Raw genomic sequence first — 17311 nt, 5'->3', positions numbered from 1 at the left:
TAAGCAAGTCAATTAACTGTCACCAGTCTCTGCTATATTTGTTTAAGTGATAATAATAATAATGGTTAAAAATGCATATACATGCAAATCTAGGCAATAAATGATTCCAGACATGCCTCTTAATTATAGAAAAGTCACAACTAGTACTATTGCTATCATCAAAACAGTATTTTGATTTTGTCTTTTGTTATAGGCTTTTCTTCAAGGAGTATGAAAATCGGTTTTATTGAAAGTTACATCAATATAGCTGTTGTGTTTTCTTCCATCCTCCATCTTCCCTGTGCTGTGCAGATTGCCACCAGCTCAGGATATTATCAAATATCAAAGAAGACTTGCTACACACACTGACATGGCCAGTGTTCTGTTTAACAGATCAGTATTTGTTATCCTGGTTGCTCCAAGTTAAATGGCCTTGTTTCACCTTTGATGCCTGTCCTGCAACTAAGGCATGGGTGTAAACAGGAAAAAAAGTAATAATTTTAATCTAATTATGTTGTTGCTTTTATTATGTTTTCTTTTCCTCAAGTTTCAAGATACTCAGTGAGTAAAGAATAAACATTTTTGAGGGCTTTGTCCCTTGAAGAGGAAGGAGAAATTGAATTTTCCTTTCAGGAATGAAGTCTGGGTTTTCAAGACAGTAATCAGTGGAAGAAGTTGGCTAGCAGTGATGAGCAAAGGTTTGATGATACAAGACCCTGGCCTCAGATCTTGGCTCTAACTTGTGTAAGATGCTCTATTCTGTTCTCATGACCTGATCCTTTGAACTGCAGCTGCATAATTAGCAATTCATTTATGTGATTAGTAATTCATTGGTGTGTAAGATTGGAAAGTGATCCATTAGCCATTAAGTACTATGTAAACATCAGTTACTCTTGTTATGACTTTTTTAAAAATATTACTTCTTTAGGGAAAATAGTTTTGTAAGTTATAACTAAAAATTCTGATTACTTTACAATTCCATAAATAATGTTGTGAAAAACTCTTAAATGCTAAGATTTAGGGTACTAATACCATATATATGCAGAAGGGTCTATATGTGTGTTTATAGACATATGTGTATATATATTTACACATATACTTATTTATACCTTATTCAGAATAAATAGCATGGTGACTAAAATTTGCCACAATTATGAACACAACTGCCATTAATGCTACAAATTACACTGCAACCCATCATGTGAATTCAATTCAGTTCAGTCACTCAGTCATGTCCGACTCTTTGTGATCCTATGGACTGCAGCACTCCAGGCTTCCCTGTCCATCACCAACTCTCGGAGTTTACTCAAACTCATGTTCACTGATTCGGTGATGCCATGAAATCATCTCATCCTCTGTCATCCCCTTCTCCTCCTGCCCTCAATCTTTCCCAGCATCAGGGTCTTTTCAAATGAGTCAGCTCTTCGTATCAGGTGGCCAAAGTATTAGAGTTTCAGCATCCGCATTAGTCCTTCCAATGAACATTCAAGATTGATTTCCTTTAGGATGGACTGGTTGGATCTCCTTGCAGTCCAAGTGACTCTCAAGAGTCTTCTCCAACACCACAGTTCAAAGGCATCAGTTCTTAGACACTCAGCTTTCTTTATAGTCCAAGTCTCAATCTTTACTTCAGTTTTCTGTTGATGGCTGGGGCCGTGTTCCCTCCCTGACCTGAGGCCAAACTATGGCAAAGGAAATTAAGATAATGGAGACCTCCTTCAAAAGGTCCCATGCACGCACTGCCACACTGAGTGCCCCTAACGCTGAAACAGGCCACTGCCAACCCAAGCCTCTGCTGGAGACTCCTGGACGCTCATGGGCAAGTCTGGGTCAGTCTCTTGCGGGCTCATCGCTCCTTTCTCCTGGGTCCTGGTGTGCACAAGGTTTTGTTTGTGCCCTCCAAGAGTCTGTTTCCCCAGTGCTGTGTAAGTTCTGATGGTTCTATGATGGAGTTAATGGCAACCTCCTCCTGGAGGGCTTATGCCATACCCAAGTCTGCTGCATCAGAGCCCCTGCACCTGCAGCAGTCCACTGCTGACCTGTACCTCCACAGGAGACACTCAAACAAATGCTCAAAAGCAGGTCTGGCTCAGCTTCTGTGGAATCTCCTGGTGTGCACAAGGTTTTGTTTGAGTCCCTCGAGCATCTCTGGTGGGTATGGGGTTTGATTCTAAATGTTATTTTGCCCCTCCTACCATCTTGCTGGGTCTTCTCCTTTGTATGTGAAAGAACTGTATTTAATAAAATGTTCCTAACTACATAATGGACTTCCCTGGTGGCTCAGATGGTAAAGAATCTGCTTGCAATGCAGGAGACCTGGGTTTGATCTCTGGGTTGAGAAGATCCCCTGGAGGAGGGCATGGCAGCCCACTTCAGTATTCTTGCCTGGAGAAACCCCATGGAGAGAGGAGTGGTGGGCTACAGTCCATGGGATTGCAAAGAGTCAGACAAGACTGAGCAACTAAGCACAGTACAACATAGCACAGCTACCTAATATCTAGAGACTCGTGTATTAACACACACACACACACACACACACTCACATGCACACACATGGACAACATGGAAAATCAAAGGAAATGAAGACGATAATGAGTTCATATGAGGACGAAATTTCCCCTGACACCTAGGGGTAGGTTAAGCAGTGTTGAGTCTAGAGACTTCTTAGGTCTATAGTTGCTTACAACCTTCACAAAGGGTCCCCAACTACTCTCAAAGGGTCCCCTTAATTCAGGAAAAAGCTTAAGCGTGATAGACCAAGTTCCAAATCCACATATGACTCTGTTGCGAGAATATGTTCAGTACAACCTAGTCTCCCTTCTTCTTCCTGATACAGATAATGAAGTTTGCTTCTGAAATTCCCCAAGGCTCCAGTTGGCTTGGCTCTGGGTCCCCACGTGGAGTGTGGCACTAGCCATGCAATGACAGCTGCTCTCCACCCTGGGTGATAGGGTCCAACATTCCTCAGGACTATATGGGCACAGGAAGTACAACAATTCTTTGCTACCTTGAGTGTTCTGTGCACTGCAGGTTTCTTTTACTTCTTTCTCCCAATGTGAAATTCTACTAAGGCCTCACAATAAATTTATAAAAGGTTTTCATATAGTTCCAAATGCTTCCTGGGGAAGAATTGCCATCCGTGTTGAGAGTCTTGGGGCTAGTTGTTACTGAGGCTGGATTCTTAAGAGGAGTCTGAAAATCCATTCCTCTTCTCTGAACTGAGTATACCCTTAGACCTAGAATGCAAATGAGGTGTCAGTGGTCAAAATATGTAAGTGTTATGTAATGGACATCTGCCATTTTTTTTGGTTGTCCATAACTTAAACATTTTATTCATGTTTACATAATCCCTGCCTGTCACTGAAGGTTAATAGGGGTCCAGATTTAACTTTACAAGCTCCCAGGGAAATGAGAGTTAAGGTCTGCAAATTAACATATCAGCCCAGAAAACTGTATCAGGATTAGTGACGGGAGTAAAGAATTTTATTTTCTGATGGACAGCAGACTTAGCAGAAATGTAAAATTACTAGAGGTAGCCCCACCATGGTGTTCATACTGCATGCAATTGCAGGCAGCACGGGATACTGCATTCAGGTCCTCCCTAGACTAGTTCTATTGCTCTGTTTTACTGTGGTTCTGACTGGGAAGTCTCTCCTTTTCTATCATTTGTGTTTGGTTCTCCAGCCTTTCTGGAAGTTTGCAAATCACTCCCTATCTTTTTTAGTAAATGCTTCTGTTTCTGCCTAAAGTAGCTCTAGTTGGCTGTTATAGACTGTATATTTGTGTTCCCCCCATCCCAAATCCATGTGTTGAAACCCTAACTCCCAGTTGGACTGTATTAAGAGATGGGACCTTTGAGAGGCAATTATATTATTAGGGTGGAGTCTTTATGAATGGGATTAGTGCCCTTATGAGAAGCGGCACCTGAGAACTTGCTTCCTGTCCCCACCCCACCGTCTCTGCTCTGGGCCATGTGAGGATACAGCTAGAAGAATTCAATTCACAGAACAGAAACAGAACCTTTCCTGGACTCTAGATCTGCCCATGCCTTGATCTTGGACTTTCCATCTTCCAGGACTGCAATAAATAAACTTCTATTGTTTAAGCCACCCAGGCTATGGAATACTGTTAAAGCAGATTGAAATAACTGTATTGTTTCAACCTAAATCCCTGATTGATGTGGATGGTTGACTATTTGTAAATCACTGGAGAGGATTCAGCACAGAGTCTTGTATTTCATGGACCACACGTACTGGGAGTTAGTAGGTTTGTTCTATACAGTTAATATTTCTATTCATTCAGTAAGCACTGGCTGTGTACCGATATTTACCAGGTACTGTGTTATAGTCTGGGGATACAAACATGATCTAGACTCAATCTATGTCAAGTTCTCACTGTTTCTCAAAGGTGGGAGAAATACTTAAATGTTTACATTCACATGCCAGTGCTAAGACAAAGATATGGCCCAGCGGTTTTATATTTAATATATTGTGAATCCTAGTCTTCTGCTGATTATAGGTATTGCAAATATATTCTTTTAGTTAATGACTCCTCTTTTCCCATTTTTATAGTGTCTTTGATATGAGATTAATTTTATTATAATCTCTGCTTCTGTGCCATATATAAAATATCTTTCTCCTGAAATCCAAGATTACTAAAATGCTTGCCTATATATATTTTTCTCAAGATTTTATGTTTTCCTTTAGCTTTCAAAAAATTAATTTAGCAAATATTTTTCTTTAATCTAATGAAGTGATTTTATGGTGTATCTCTTTCAATGAATTAAGGAAGTGAATCACTTTAGATATTTTCAATATTAAGCCTTGCTAGTATTCCTGGAATACACCTAACACAGTCTTGATTTTGTTAATATATAGTTGGAACCAATTTGCTAATATTTTGTTTAAAAATTTTATGTCCATGTTCATAGGTGAGTTTTCCATATAATTTTTATCAGTGGCCCTTGTTCAGTTTGATACCAAGATTATCTCAGGCTCATAAAATAAATTCACATGGATTATCTGTTCAAAATTCTCTGGAATTGTTTGTGAAAGTTTGGAATTAACCCTTTCACATCTTGGTTGCTAACTTAAACTTGAATATGATATCTTCTGAGCAAAGTGCCCATTGTTTTCAATAGATTCAGCCTTTTTTTTTCTTGAGAATCACTGTACCCTTGATGTAATAGTCATGTATCTTGAATTAAGAAGAACTCACTAAATTACACCATTCATTCTTCTATGATCCCACACACACTCTTCAAATTCCTCACTCTAATTCTTCTCTTGACAGTCTTTCCACTTTTTATAAAACTGTCTAAACTGATTCTGTCCCAAATTGCTTTCCTAAAGAAGTTTCAAGGACTCTAGAGATGGAGCATATCAGGGTTCAGGAAATGATCCCTCAATATTCTCAGAGCACAGAATGCTCCTATCTTACTAAAACACCTACTATTTAATTCCTGAGTCCCTTGCAGGAATTTGAGTCTCTCCTGCAAAATTAATTGCCAAGCATTTAAGGAATATTCACTGTGTGCCAGACTGAAATCCAGGATTCAAGATGAGTAAAGCAAGGTCCACACCCTTTGCTCTCCTCTAAGAGGTTTTATTGTCTTCACTGGAGATGGACATTTCATAATGAAACAGCAATGAGATAAATCTTGAGATATCAACCAAGGAGCATAGAGAAGGCAATATCTAAATACTCAGGTACATGAAGGTGCTATTAAGGTCTGCATATTCGTCTAGATCCTGAGTGAACAACTATTTGTTCCCAAGCATCCTTTTTTAGCACTGAAAGTCCCCAAATCTAGGAAAATTACTTAGTCCTTGGCAAACCAGGTCAACTGGTCACCCTATCTGGACCTTGAGTTCCTGCTGCTATACTTGAACAGAGAAAGAATCAAAAGTGTGCTTTTAATTAGCTGGCATATGACTTGAATAATCACAAGCAGTTACAGGGTAAGAGTGGGGACTAAGGTTGCTGGAATAGGAAAGAAGATAGTAAAAATCATGTTGAGGAGAGCGACCTTTATCTGACCCTTGGCCAGTATGAGATGATTAAAAGGGAGGCGGTAAGAAAATTGTCTCTGAAATAACAAGAGCAGGATAGAGAAGCATCTGAATTGCATCACAGTCTTGTATGTACTGGCTTTTAACTACATTTGGCATAATTTTCTGCATCTTTTTTCTTCAAGACCCAGTGTCCTGCAGAAGAGAAAGCCTCAAACTCCTGCATTTTCATCAGAGTGGGCTAACATTCTCTGTGTGACCTCAGGCAAGCATCTAAATTTCTTGCAGCCTTGGTACATTCCTCTGTAAAGAGAAACAGTGATACTACTCAATTGAAAGCTTTTGTCAGCATCAAGGGAGAAACTACTGTTTGCCGGGCTCTAGGAAATGCCAAGCAACCAGCAGATCTGGGTTTGGATTTTGTAGTTGGGAGTGACTGAATGGCTAACGGTGTAGGAGAAAACTGCTGAAAAAGAAAGAGCTGAACTCATTAGTGATTGAAGTTACCCCTAAATTGTGTGTGCAACTTCAGCAAGGCTGCACAACAAGCCTTAAACTTGAAATAAATCAGCAGCAGCATAGCTCAGCACACTTAAAGTTAACTGCATATAATTTGCACGTGAAATGGATCACTCTGTGATCTCAATGGCAAAGGAAAGCTATATTTACCCTGACATAGAAGTCAAGCTAACTTACGAGTTAACAAACATTAGGTTGATATAGCATTTTTAATTAAATGGCACCTATCCACACTTTTCACAGTTAATTCCAACAAGGAACCACATAATTCCCTTTGAAGGCCTTAATTCTTCTGGGTCCTAGCACTGTGAACACCATTGTTTCTATTCACACCAACTTGCTGGCTTGTGGGAGCTGAAGGTGCCGTTCTCACTTGCTTATATCCAAAGTTTGCCAGAACCTACATCCTCCCATTTCCAGGAGAGCTGGTCCCAGCACTGTAAGTGGGGCTGTACTCATGGCTTATTTGTAGAGGACCTGTGGGTCACTTTGCTTTATCCAAATCATCATTTTCTTAGGATGAGGTTAGAATAAATGACAACCACGCCTATACCTAGAACTCACTCAGAGTAGCATAAAGTGGTGGTCTACAAATTTCACTGTAGTTGAAGGGTCTTGTGTATTGGCTTCCAGTCACATGACTGCTGCTAATGGCTAATGGGACCCTGGATGTGTCTTTTGAGCACTCTGAGCCTGAACACCAGTTTCCAGCTATGAGAGGAGAGTAATTTTACTTGCTTCACACAGCTGTTGAGTTGCAAATAAAGAAATAATGGTAAATGGGCTTTAGTAAACTACAATAGTTACGAGGAATCAGTCAGTTCAGTCGCTGAGTCATGTCTGAATTTGTGACCCCGTGGACTGCAGGGGTATAAGGCTTAAAAAACAAATAATTAAAATGCCATATATTCAGTCAAAAGTTAAAGTTTACAGGTTGGGTAATGGTGGATGAGACAGCATCAGTATTCTGGAGTCATTAAGAGTCTGACTCTGGAGTCAGATCACATGCAAACATGCTAGGTTGCCTCAGTTCAGTTTTATTCAGTTCAGTCGTTCAGTCGTGTCTGACTCTTTGCAACCCCATGAATCGCAGCATGCCAGGCCTCCCTGTCCATCACCAGCTCCCGGAGTTCATTCAGACTCATGTCCATCGAGTCCGTGAAGCCATCCAGCCATCTCATTCTCTGTCGTCCCCTTCTCCTCCTGCCCCCAATCCCTCCCAGCATCACAGTCTTTTCCAATGAGTCAACTCTTCGCATGAGGTGGCCAAAGTACTGGAGTTTCAGCTTTAGCATCATTCCTTCCAAAGAAATCCTAGGGATGATCTCCTTCAGAATGGACTGGTTGGATCTCCTTCAGTCCAAGGAAATCTCAAGAGTCTTCTCCAACACCACAGTTCAAAAGCATCAATCTTTGGTGCTCAGCTTTCTTCACAGTCCAACTCTCATATCCATGCATGACTACTGGAAAAACCATAGCCTTGACTAGACAGAACTTAGTTGGCAAAGTAATGTCTCTGCTTTTCAATATGCTCTCTAGGTTGGTCATAACTTTTCTTCCAAGGAGTAAGCGTCTTTTAATTTCATGGCTGCAATCACCATCTGCAGTGATTTTAGAGCCCCCCAAAATAAAGTCTGACACTGTTTCCACTGTTTCCCCATCTATTTCCCATGAAGTGATGGGACCGGATGCCATGATCTTCATTTTCTGAATGTTGAGCTTTTAGCCAACTTTTTCACTCTCCTCTTTCACTTTCATCAAGAGGCTTTTAGTTCCTCTTAACTTTCTGCCATAAGGGTGGTGTCACCTGCATATCTGAGGTTATTGATATTTCTCCTGGCAATCCTGATTCCAGCTTGTGTTTCTTCCAGTCCAGCGTTTCTCATGATGTACTCTGCATATAAGTTAAATAAGCAGGGTGACAATATACAGCCTTGAAATACTCCTTTTCCTATTTGGAACCAGTCTGTTGTTCGATGTCCAGTTCTAACTGTTGCTTCCTGACCTGCATACAGATTTCTCAAGAGGCAGGTCAGGTGTTCTGGTATTCCCATCTCTATCAGAATCTTCCACAGTTTATTGTGATCCACACAGTCAAAGGCTTTGGCATAGTCAATAAAACAGAAATAGATTCTTTTCTGGAACTCTCTTGCTTTTTTTATGATCCAGTGGATGTTGGCATTTTGATCTCTGGTTCCTCTGCCTTTTCTAAAACCATCTTGGACGTCAGGAAGTTCGCAGTTCACCTATTGCTGAAGCCTGGCTTGGAGAATTTTGAGCATTACTTTGCTAGCATGTGAGATAAGTGCAATTGTGCGGTAGTTTGAGCATTCTTTGGCATTGCCTTTCTTTGGGATTGGAATGAAAACTGACCTTTTCCAGTCCTGTGGCCACTGCTGAGTTTTCCAAATTTGCTGGCAGATTGAGTGTAGCACTTTTCCAGCATCATCTTTCAGGATTTGAAACAGCTCAACTGGAATGCCATCACCTCCACTAGCTTTGTTCGTAGTGATGCTTTCTAAGGCCCACTTGACTTCACATTCCAGGATGTCTGGCTCTAGGTGAGTGATCACACCATCGTGATTATCTGGGTTGTGAAGATCCTTTTTGTACAGTTCTTCTTTGTATTCTTGCCACCTCTTCTTCATATCTTCTGCTTCTGTTAGGTCCATACCATTTCTGTCCTTTATTGAGCCCATCTTTGCATGAAATGTTCCCTTGGTATCTCTAATTTTCTTGAAGACATCGCTAGTCTTTCCCATTCTATTACTTTCCTCTATTTCTTTGCATTGATCACTGAAGAAGGCTTTCTTATCTCTTCTTGGTATTCTTTGGAACTCTGCATTCAGATGCTTATATCTTTCCTTTTCTCCTTTGCTTTTCACCTCTCTTCTTTTCTCAGCTATTTGTAAGGCCTCCCCAGACAGCCATTTTGCTTTTTTGTATTTCTTTTCCATGGGGATGGTCTTGATCCCTGTCTCCTGTACAATGTCACGAACGTCATTCCATAGTTCATCAGGCACTTTATCTATCAGATCTAGGCCCTTAAATCTATTTCTCACTTCCACTGTATAATCATAAGGGATTTGATTTAGGTCATGCCTGAATGGTCTAGCGGTTTTCCCCACTTTCTTCAATTTGAGTCTGAATTTGGTAATAAGCAATTCATTACCTGAGCCACAGTCAACTCCTGGTCTTGTTTTTGTTGACTGCATAGAGCTTCTCCATCTTTGACTGCAAAGAATATGATCAATTTGGTTTTGGTGTTGACCATCTGGTGATGTCCACGTGTAGAATCTTCTCTTGTGTTGTTGGAAGAGGGTGTTTGCTATGACCAGTGCATTTTCTTGGCAAAACTCTATTAGTCTTTGCCCTGCTTCATTCCTCATTCCAAGGCCAAATTTGCCTGTTATTCCAGGTGTTTCTTGACTTGCTACTTTTGCATTCCAGTCCCATATAATGAAAAGGACATCTTTTTTGGGTGTTAGTTCTAAAAGGTCTTGTAGGTCTTCATAGAACCATTCAACTTCAGCTTCTTCAGCATTACTGGTTGGGGCATAGACTTGGATTACTGTGATATTGTATGGTTTGTCTTGGAGATGAACAGAGATCATTCTGTCGTTTTGGAGATTGCATCCAAGTACTGCATTTTGGACTCTTTTTTTGACCATGATGGCTACTCCATTTCTTCTGAGGGTTTCCTGCCCGCAGTAGTAGATATAATGGTCATCTGAGTTAAATTCACCCATTCCAGTCTATTTTAATTTGCTGATTCCTAGAATGTCGACATTCACTCTTGCCAACTCTTGTTTGACCATTTCCAATTTGCCTTGATTCATGGACCTAACATTCCAGGTTCCTATGCTATATTGCTCACTCATGCCCAACTCTTTTTGACTCCATGGGCTGTAGCCCACCAGACTTATCTGTCCATGGAGATTCTCCAGGCAAAAATACCTGAGTGGGTTGCCGTGGCCTTCTCCAGATCTTCCTGACCCAGGGATCAAACCCAAGTCTCCTACATCTCCTGCACTGGCAGATGGGTTCTTTAACACCAGTGCCACCAGGGAAATCCCTTGAGCCAGAGTGCCTAGGTTCAAACCCCAGAATTATAACTTACCAGTCAAGTGCACAGCTTTTGGGGGGGTGGAGGGTCACTCAAATAATCTTTGCTTTAGTTTCTTCATCTGTTTAATGCTGATGATATTTACTGATTAATATTGCCAAAGTTATTGATATGTATAAACCGAATTTATGCTATGTAGTTGACGTGAAGATTAACTGAGTTAAAAATCTATAAAGCACCATATCAAAAACTGGCATATTGAAAATCCCTCACTCCATATGAGAGTCATTATAATTATTTCAGTTACATTTTCTGAAATGAAAAGAATTAAGATACCTCTGTCTACAATATGAAATAATTAGAGGTTCAAGCTGGCAGCTTTGGAAGACACTGAACCCACTTCCTCCTACTGACACATGGAATCTATACCTAATCTATAAAGAAGTCCTTCCTGAAGACTGAGTGCTGATCAAACAATTTCTGCACATAGAGGGAGGGACCACAGAGAAACCAGTAGGAAAGATGGAGATGCAGTATCCATGGGAACACATTCCCAACTCAGTGAACTGCTAGAAGAAGGGATATCATTGAGGGGCCTGAGATCAGACTCACCTGCCCTGGGACACAGAAAAAAGAACACACCAGTTTAAATGGCACCTAGAATCCACATAAAGAAATGAATTTTTAGAAACTTTATCAACTTCAAAAGATAATTCAAATATTACTAGTATGTGAGTATGCGTGAATAAATATCAGTGAAGAGCATTTTTGTTTTGCAAAGTGAAACTCCTGAAGCTGGAATCTCTCTTTCTTGTGTGCGCGTGCGCACACACACACACAAACATATACACTTCACACTCAGACACAGACATACACATGCTCAAATACATAGATGCACATGTCAAAATGTACTAGATTTATAATCATTCTCAGGGGAGAAATTGTTCCCTCTTATCAAGTTTAAATGTGGAAGTATAAAACCCAGCATTTTCCAGAAAATTTATAACTTTGTTTTCAGAAAGTCCCCTAATCCCCAAAGATCATTGATTTTTATATCACAGGCCATTAATCATGAACAAGACAAGTCTCTTGTCCCTTTTGGGTACTCAGTTACCTCAACTGTTAGAGCAACTTGTCCAGTAGAATATTTGGAATGGTGGACTCTTGAGGTTAGTTCAGTTCAGTTCAATTCAGTCACTCAGTCATGTCTGACTCTTTGCAACCCCATGAAATGCAGCACACCAGGCCTCCCTGTCCATCATCAACTCCCGGAGTTTACCAAAACTCATATCCATTGAGTTGGTGATGCCATCCAATCATCTCATCCTTTGTCATCCCCTTCTCCTCCTGCCCTCAATCTTTCTGAGCATCAGGGTCTCTTCAAATGAGTCAGTTTTTCACATCAGGAGGCCAAAGTATTGCAGTTTCAGCTTCAACATCAGTCCTTCCAATGAACACTCAGGACTGATCTCCTTTAGGATGGTTGGAACTTCTTGCAGTCCATCAGGTGATTAAACGAGTCAAGAGATATCCTCACAGTGCTATCAGAGTCCTGCCTTGATCTGTGGATTCATAGATGTTTATGACTCCATTTCAAACAAATTGGTTGCTGTTGTTCAGTCACTCAGTACTGTCTGACTTGTGACCACATGGACTGCAGCCCACCAACTTTCCCTGTCCTTCACCATCTCATGGAACTTGCTCAAACTCATGTCCAGTGAGTTGGTGATGCCATCAAACTTTCTCATCCTCTGTTATCCCTTTTTCTCCTGCTTTCAATCTTTCCTAGCATCAGGGTCTTTTCTAATGTGTCAGCTCTTTACATCAATTAGCCAAGGTATTGGAGTTTCAGCTTCAGCTCAGTCATTCCAATGAATATTCAGGACTGATTTACTTTATGATTGAATGGTTGGATGTCCTTACAGTCCAAGGGACTCTCAAGAGTCTTCTCCAACACCAAAGTTCAAAAGCATCAATTCTTCTGTTCTCAGCTTTCTTTATAGCCCAAATCTCACATCCATACATGACTACTGGAAAAACCAAAGCTTTGACTAGATGGACCTTTGTTGGGAAAGTAATGTCTCTGCTATTTAATATGCTGTCTAGGTTTGTCATAGCTTTTCTTCCAAGGAGCAAGCATCTTTTAATTTCATGGAAGCAGTCACCATCTGCATTGATTTTGGAGCCCAAGAAAATGAAGTCTCTCAATGTTTTGTTTTTCCCCATCTATTGGCCTTGAAGTGATGGTCTGGATGCCTTGATCTTCTTTTTTTGAACGCTGAGTTTTAAGCCAGCTTTTTCACTCTCCTTTTTCAGCTTCATCAAGAGGCTCTTTAGTTCCTCTTTGCTTCCTGGGATAAGGGTGGTGTTATCTGCATATCTGAGGTTATTGATATTTCTCCCAGCAGTCTTGATTACAGCTTGCGCTTCATCCAGCCTGGCATTTCATGTGATGTACTCTGCATATAATTTAAATAAGCAAGGTGACAATATACAGCCTTGAGGTACTCCTTTTCCAATTTGAAACCAGTCTGTTGTTCCATGCCTGGTTCTAACTGTTGCTTCTTGACTTGTATCCAGATTTCTCAGGAGGCAGGTAAGGTGGTCTGGTATTCTCATGTCTTTAAGAATTTTCCAGTTTGTTGTGATCCTATGCATCACATTCAAAAGCTTTAGTGCAGTCAATGAAGTAGATGTCTTTTTCTGGAATTCTCTTGATTATTCTATGATACAAAAGATGTTGGAATTTGATCTCTGGCTCCTCTGTGTTTTCTAAATCCAGCTTGAACATCAGCAATTTCTTGGTTCGCATGCTGTTGAAGCCTAGCTTGGACAATTTTGAGAATTATTTTGCTGACATGTGAGATGAGTGCAATTGTGCAGTAGTTTAAACATTCTTTGATATTGTCTTTCTTAGGGACTGGAATTAAAACTGACCTTTTTCAGTCCTGTGGCCACTGTTGAGTTTTCCAAATTTGCTGGCATACTGAGTGCAGCACTTTCACAGCATCATTTTTTAGAATTTGAAATAATTTAGCTAGAATTCCATCACCTCCACTAGCTTTGTTCATAGTAATGCTTCCTAAGGCCCACTTCATATCACACTCCAAGATATCTGGCTCTATGTGAGTGATCACACCATCGTGGTTACCTGGGTCATTAAGATGTTTTTTGTATAATTCTTCTGTGTATTCTTGCCATTTCTTCTTAATATCTTCTGCTTCTATTAGGTCCATACCATTTCTGTCCTTTATTGTGCCCATCTTTGTATGGAATAATCCCTTGGTAGCTCTAAATTTCTTGAGATCTCTAGTCTTTTCCATTCTATTGTTTTCCTCTATTTCTTTGCATTGTTCACTTAAGAAGGCTTTTATCTCCCCTTGCTATTCTTTAGAACTCTGCATTCAAATGGGTGTATCTTTCCTTTTCTCCTTTGCTTTTAGCTTCTCTTGTTTTCTCAGCTATTTGTAAGGCCTCCTCAGACAGCTATTTTGCCTTTTTGCATTTTTTCCCTCCTTGGGAATCATTTTAATTACCACCTCCTGTATAATGTTACAAACCTCCTTCCATAGTTATTCAGGCACTCTATCAGATCTAATTCCTTGAATCTATTACTCACTTCCACTGTATAATCAAAAGGAATTTTACTTAGGTTATACCTGAATGGCCTAGTGGTTTTCCCTACTTTCATCTACTTAAGTCTTAATTTTGCAATATGGAGGTCATGATCTGAGCCACAGTCACCTCCTGATCTTGTTTTTACTGAGGGTATAGAGCTTCTCCATGTTTGGCTTCAAAGAATATAATCAATCTGATTTCAATATTGACCATCTGGTGATGTCCATGTGCAGAGTCTTCTCTTGTGTTGTTGGAAGAGGGTGTTTGCTATGACCAGTGCTTTCTCTTGGCAACTCTGTTTGCCTTTGCCCTGCTTCATTTTGTTCATCATTTACTATTTCAAATAAATACATTATTCATTAAAAACAAAAAAGTTTAAAAGAGGATAATCCACAGATCAATATACATTCATGACCACAGGTAATAGATAATACAATTGCATTTGAGGTCCATTAAAAGTAAAAATAAATAAATAAAACACTGAAGTATAATCCAATTATCTATATTAAGAGTTACAATGGAATATCGTCCTTGAAGAGAAACCTTCTGCTTGTTAGAGTCCTCTTTAATTTGTTCAAGTCCAGGGGTAAGAGGAACACTTTCAAGAATTTGGTTTCCAGGGTCTAGGACACACACATTATGGGACTGTATGACACAAATGACCTTGAGCAGTGCCAGGCAGAAGCCTAATTTCCAAAACCCCAGCAGTCACCAAGTCACCCAAAGAAAGGGAGAGTTGATGGGCCTCATGCTGGGTAAACAGGATATGAGGAGTTACAGAAAATAAAGAAGATGCTTGTTAGTCATTGCCAAAGAACTGTTAATAATAGAAGCCTGTGCAGTGAACTGGAATAAATACCAAATTAGAAGACTACCTTCAATGCTGCCCCTTGTTAGTCTTGGGCTTTCAATGCAAGTCACTTTTTCCATTCCTTTTCTTGCCTGTTTTTGAGAAACTTTTGTGAGACAGACATAAGCAAATATACAAGAAAATGCTTTTGATGTTACAAGACATCTAATGAAAGTGTGAAATTATTATTTTGATTATTTGGCTTCCCTGGTGGCTCACACAATAAAGAATCTGCCTGAAATGCAGGATATGTGGGTTCTATCCCTGGGTTGGGAAGATCCCCTGGAAAAGGAAATGGCAACTGACTCCAGTTATTCTTGCCTGGGAAATCCCATGGGCAGAGGAGCCTCACAGGCTATATATTCCATGGGGTCTCAAAGAGTTGGACACAACTGAGCAACTAAAACACACAAAGATTTTGAAGACTGAGTAAACAGGAGACATGCCTAGAAGCTCATGATGTTTATAAGATACTTTCTGATATGCTTTGTGTACCTAGCTGCTCCCCTGTATTCTGTTAACTATTGAATCAATAATGACATAATCACAAAGAACTCTAATGCTGGCCTCTTTACAATCGAACTGCACAATGACAATGGTTTCATAGCTACAATCCCTTTCGCCCCACTGTCCAAATTGGTAACAGTCTAGTTCTTGCCTGGAGAATCCCAGGGATGGCAGAGCCTGGTGAGCTGCTGTCTATGGGGTCGTACAGAGTCAGACACGACTGAAGCGACTTAGCTGCAGCAGACTTTATGAGACAAAAATCTAATTATACAATCCTGCTTAAAAATTCCCTTGAGCTATCTAATGTCTAAAAAAGAAAAAAACAAAAAGCTCAAATGCCTAAGCATGATATTAAACACCCTTAGCATAATCTGTTTTCTCCCTAACTTTCATCTCCCTACTCCTTTTTGTCTGCGTCAAAAGCATACTGATCTGTTGAGTTCTAGAACTGTGCCATGCTCTCTCCAAGCCTTGCAGTACTTCATGTTCTTCTTGATGCCTGACATTCTCTATCATTCTTCACTGCATCCCTACCAAGCAAACTCTAGTGCACTCTAACATCTGAAGCTCACATATCTGCTCTCCTTGTCAGCCAAAGGCAGCGTTTCATAGCCCTGTCTCTGTGGGCACCCATCACAACTCATGGAATGATCTGTTTATGTGTCAGTGTTCCCAAGGCAAAAAGTATGCTCATCTCTTATCTCCAGTACTCAGCACAGTGTTTGGAAACAGAGGACATGCTCACTATGTGTGTGGTGCAGAAATAGAAGAAAAGATTTTGCCTTTTCTAGGTGTAGCACAGGAGACATTCATGGCAGGGAGCCTGGGAAGGCATTTCCCATGGGTTTCTCAAAATGATTCCTTTGGAAAAGAAGGAAAATGGAGGTACTGACATTTCAAATTCCTCAAATTTGCCCAGCCCTCGAGAACTTATTTCTTGTAACTTTGACTCTATGAGACTGAATTGTGTGTGTTGTGTTGTGTGTTAGTCGTTCAGTCTGAACTGGATTTTACCAAATAGTAGTTTGTCATATGTGTAATAGATGGAGGTAGGTGATTGATATGAAATTTTGGAAAATAACTCTAATATGTCAGAAGGATAAAAAGATGAGTGATAATCACTGTTTATAGTAGTGACTGTGGCTTTTCATAACCCACACAAATCAAAAGCCTTATTTAAAGAGAGGCTACCTCATACCTGACTCCTTCCCAAACTAAATATTATTGCCAATAAGGCCAGTATAGTCAAAATATCCCAGGGATGTTAATTTCAGGCTGTTCCATCTACTTCCTATGATTAATACTTCAGAATATTTTTTGTTATATGTGTTTATAAAAAATGTGGATGCATATTATAAAGTCTATCACTAGACTAGAGATAAGAATTTTCAAAAAAATATAAATATATCTTTCTGAGGTTTTTTTTTTTTTTTGGCTTGTGTGTTTCTGTTTTTGTTTAGCATTTTTTGTTTGCTTGTTTAGCATCTGTTTCTGGTTTAGCATTTTTTTAAAGTCTATACTTTGCTCTTATGGACTAAATTTTGCTGTCGCCAAAATTCACTTGGTGAAGCCATAACACTGTAATGTAAAGAAGGTGAATAAATGAAGTCATAAGGCAGGGCCTTCATTCAGTGGAAACACTGTCCTCCTAAGAAAGGAACACGTGAAAGGGCTAGTCACTCAGTAGTATCCCGCTCTTTGCAACTCCATGGACTGTAGCCCTCCAGGCTCCTTTGTCCATGGGATTCTCTAGACTAGAAT

General features: G+C 40.0%; 1 protein-coding gene and 1 long non-coding RNA gene across 2 annotated transcripts in view; one reads left to right on the top strand and one right to left on the bottom strand.

Moving 5' to 3' along the window:
• LOC132659983 (uncharacterized) overlaps nucleotides 1–5010 on the top strand; it is a 41201-nt gene extending 36191 nt beyond the window's left edge. Inside the window, exon 3 of the long non-coding RNA XR_009601113.1 lies at nucleotides 194–5010. This is a non-coding gene — a long non-coding RNA (uncharacterized LOC132659983). The remainder of the gene's footprint in view (nucleotides 1–193) is intronic.
• LOC132659984 (uncharacterized) overlaps nucleotides 1–15942 on the bottom strand; it is a 57870-nt gene extending 41928 nt beyond the window's left edge. Inside the window, exon 1 of the mRNA XM_060417492.1 lies at nucleotides 8317–15942. Within this exon, the coding sequence (XP_060273475.1) occupies nucleotides 8756–10258 (1503 nt within the window). The 5' untranslated portion in view covers nucleotides 10259–15942 and the 3' untranslated portion in view covers nucleotides 8317–8755. The remainder of the gene's footprint in view (nucleotides 1–8316) is intronic.
• Between the last annotated feature and the right edge of the window lie 1369 nt (nucleotides 15943–17311).

Source organism: Ovis aries, chromosome 6, assembly GCF_016772045.2.
Source record: "Ovis aries strain OAR_USU_Benz2616 breed Rambouillet chromosome 6, ARS-UI_Ramb_v3.0, whole genome shotgun sequence".
In the NCBI taxonomy this organism is placed as follows: domain Eukaryota; kingdom Metazoa; phylum Chordata; class Mammalia; order Artiodactyla; family Bovidae; genus Ovis; species Ovis aries.
The sequence above is the reverse complement of the archived record's forward strand: the minus strand, read 5'-3'. Positions and strand labels throughout refer to the sequence as shown.